This window comes from Varroa jacobsoni, unplaced genomic scaffold (genome assembly GCF_002532875.2).
Source record: "Varroa jacobsoni isolate VJ856 unplaced genomic scaffold, vjacob_1.0 scaffold_231, whole genome shotgun sequence".
Taxonomy (NCBI): domain Eukaryota; kingdom Metazoa; phylum Arthropoda; class Arachnida; order Mesostigmata; family Varroidae; genus Varroa; species Varroa jacobsoni.
In genome coordinates, this window is record NW_019213133.1 from 138229 (window position 1) to 140807 (window position 2579).

The window sequence follows — 2579 nt, forward strand, 5'->3', positions numbered from 1 at the left end:
ATATGTGTGTGTGTATGTTTCTCCAGATCTGTTTGTAAATTTGCTTCTCTTTGGTCGATCTTCTCTTTGGTGGACGATTGCGATACTCTTCGATGATGGTGATGAGTACAGGTGACACTATTGGCAGCAGAAAAGCGAGCACTAAGCGAAGTTGATCAGATGAAAGAGCAACTTCGCAAGTTAATCGAGGCCGAACGAAAGGAACGGCGAAAGTTGGCGGACGAGGAGGCTTTGGGAAAAATTCAAGCGTTAGAAGAACAGGTCGCACAACTCAAACAGGGCATCGCTTCACAAAAACAGGAAGAGGTAAACATGTTTATTGCTACTAGCACCGAATCCGTAGTGGTTAACAGAAATGAGGAGCAAGCCTTAGAAAATGTTGGTGTCTATAATGCCAGCTGCACGGTGGACTTCCCGAACAAGTGGGATGGATGGGCGTCTTTCCTAGCAGCTGAGGCATTAATTATATTTTGTTAACGACATTCTGCAGGATGCTCTCCTTCAAGAGATGGAGCTAACGGGTCAAGCATTCGAAGATATGCAGGAGCAGAATCAGCGACTTATACAGCAACTAAAAGAAAAGGCATGTTTATGCATTAATGCTTTTTAATTATAGAGAAACTACTTAATAGGATCTGGTCGGAAGATTCAAAGTAATTTAGTGTTCGTAGTATATTACTGGGGCTCTCTTAATTTTTTCCAAGCATTTCAACCCAAATTGCGAACGAATCCGTTAATGCCTTTACATGATGTAGGATATTGGTATTCCACAGGCAAACCACCAAGTTCCAATTTCTCAGATACAATTTAATTCAGAGGCTCATTGATTTCATTACTTATAGGATGATGCAAATTTCAAATTAATGAGTGAACGTATTAAGGCATCACAAATGCAGAAGCTCCTTAAGGAAGAAAAGCTGATGCTACAGGAACAAGTCAATACGCTGCAATCCCAGGTGGAAGCTCAAAATCAGGTTTGTCTTAATCATATCATCAAGGCAAATTTTCCACTTGCCAAATTTCAATACTCTATTGATTATTACACTGTTTTTAAAGCGTACAAATTTGTTCATATATTTTAACGCCACTAAATTGCTAGCAGTACAGTGAACTTACTAGAGACATTTGCACGGTCTATTGTGGTCTATAGGTCGTGCGTAAGCTAGAAGAAAAGGAACGACTTTTACAGGCTCAGCTATCGACGGCTGAGAAAGAGCTTAACTTGCGGCAAACATGTATGGAGCTTCACAAGCGGAAAGCGCTTGAGTCTGCACAGTCGGCCGCAGACCTCAAGCTCCATCTCGAGAAGTACCTCGGACAACTCAAGGTAACTAGTAGTTCCGTATGAGAAAACTTAAACGATATGCCACAAGTGCCTAACTGCTAAAGCTTGGTAGAAGTTTCGTTGTTGAATTGCCTATATTTGGTTGCAGGGAATTCGCCAGTGACCTCATGTTCGTGTTCTGAAAAATACTGTAGATATTATTACATGAAAATCAAAAAGGCATCTATATTGTGGACGTCCTCGTCTTCGTTCATGGAACCTGCCAAATGTTTCTTTTTCTTATAGTTTTGTAAACAATATTTTTTTGTGAGTATGGATTTGTGGGTTAGTAAATACATAGTAGTATGTCCTTATGACTATTGTGTGAAAATTATTTGTTTTTCAGGACGCACAGACTGCGGTTACGGATAAAGCTGGAGCGTATCGTGACGAGGCATTTAAGAGCCGTCGACTCCAAGAAGAGATTATGTCCCTTAAACGAAAGGTGTTGCCACTACTGTTAAATAACTTGAACTAACACCGTTCCGCATTCAGTACTTTTTACGATACGAGAATTGTTTTATGTTACCTACTCGTACGATCCGTTTCAACTCTTTTACGAAAAAAAACGTGTACAGTATAATGCGTTGTGCAGTTTCTTTGATGAAAACATTTTCTACAAATTTCTAATGGAGTTTGGATGTTCGAACATTATAAAATGTTTTGTTGACCAGAAATTTTAACTTTCGTTTTAGTTGGAAAGAGCAAAAAAGTTCGAGCTGGCTACCAACTCAGACGAGGTTCTGCTGGAAGAGATTCGGGAGTACAAGGAAACTTTAACTTGTCCATCCTGCAAGGTACAGTACTGCATGCTACACACATTCATTTAAAAGGTCCAGAGTGAAATCACCGCTAGTTCTGACTAATAGAGGCATTGGAATGTCCGTAGCTCTAGCGCTTTATAGGCAACAGTTCTCGGGGTAGTGAATTTTACTTTTTTTTTTTTTATTATATAGCGGCCACGTACTCATATGCATACTTAGGTACGAATGTGGAAGCGACATATAGTCAGTAAGATTCCGAAATTAGTTCATCGCTAATTAATCATGACGTAAGTGCTAATGAAAATTTCTCTTACACAATACAATACATAGGTAAAAAAGAAGGACGCGGTTCTGACGAAATGCTATCATGTATTCTGCTACGATTGCCTAAAAACCCGCTACGAGACTCGGCAACGAAAGTGCCCCAAGTGCAACGCAACGTTCGGAGCCAATGACTACCATCGACTCTACTTGTCATAAATGATTTGTAG

General features: G+C 39.9%; 1 protein-coding gene across 2 annotated transcripts in view; it reads left to right on the plus strand.

The window, feature by feature from the left end:
* Nucleotides 1-2572, plus strand: part of Bre1 (E3 ubiquitin-protein ligase Bre1) — an 11767-nt gene extending 9195 nt beyond the window's left edge. For both annotated transcript variants that reach the window (XM_022855827.2, XM_022855828.2), the window contains exons 10-16: nucleotides 112-306; nucleotides 491-583; nucleotides 843-974; nucleotides 1151-1327; nucleotides 1671-1769; nucleotides 2020-2121; nucleotides 2419-2572. In XM_022855827.2, coding sequence (XP_022711562.1) covers nucleotides 112-306; nucleotides 491-583; nucleotides 843-974; nucleotides 1151-1327; nucleotides 1671-1769; nucleotides 2020-2121; nucleotides 2419-2568 — 948 coding nt within the window. In that variant the 3' untranslated portion in view covers nucleotides 2569-2572. The remainder of the gene's footprint in view (nucleotides 1-111; nucleotides 307-490; nucleotides 584-842; nucleotides 975-1150; nucleotides 1328-1670; nucleotides 1770-2019; nucleotides 2122-2418) is intronic.
* The last annotated feature ends 7 nt before the right edge of the window (nucleotides 2573-2579 follow it).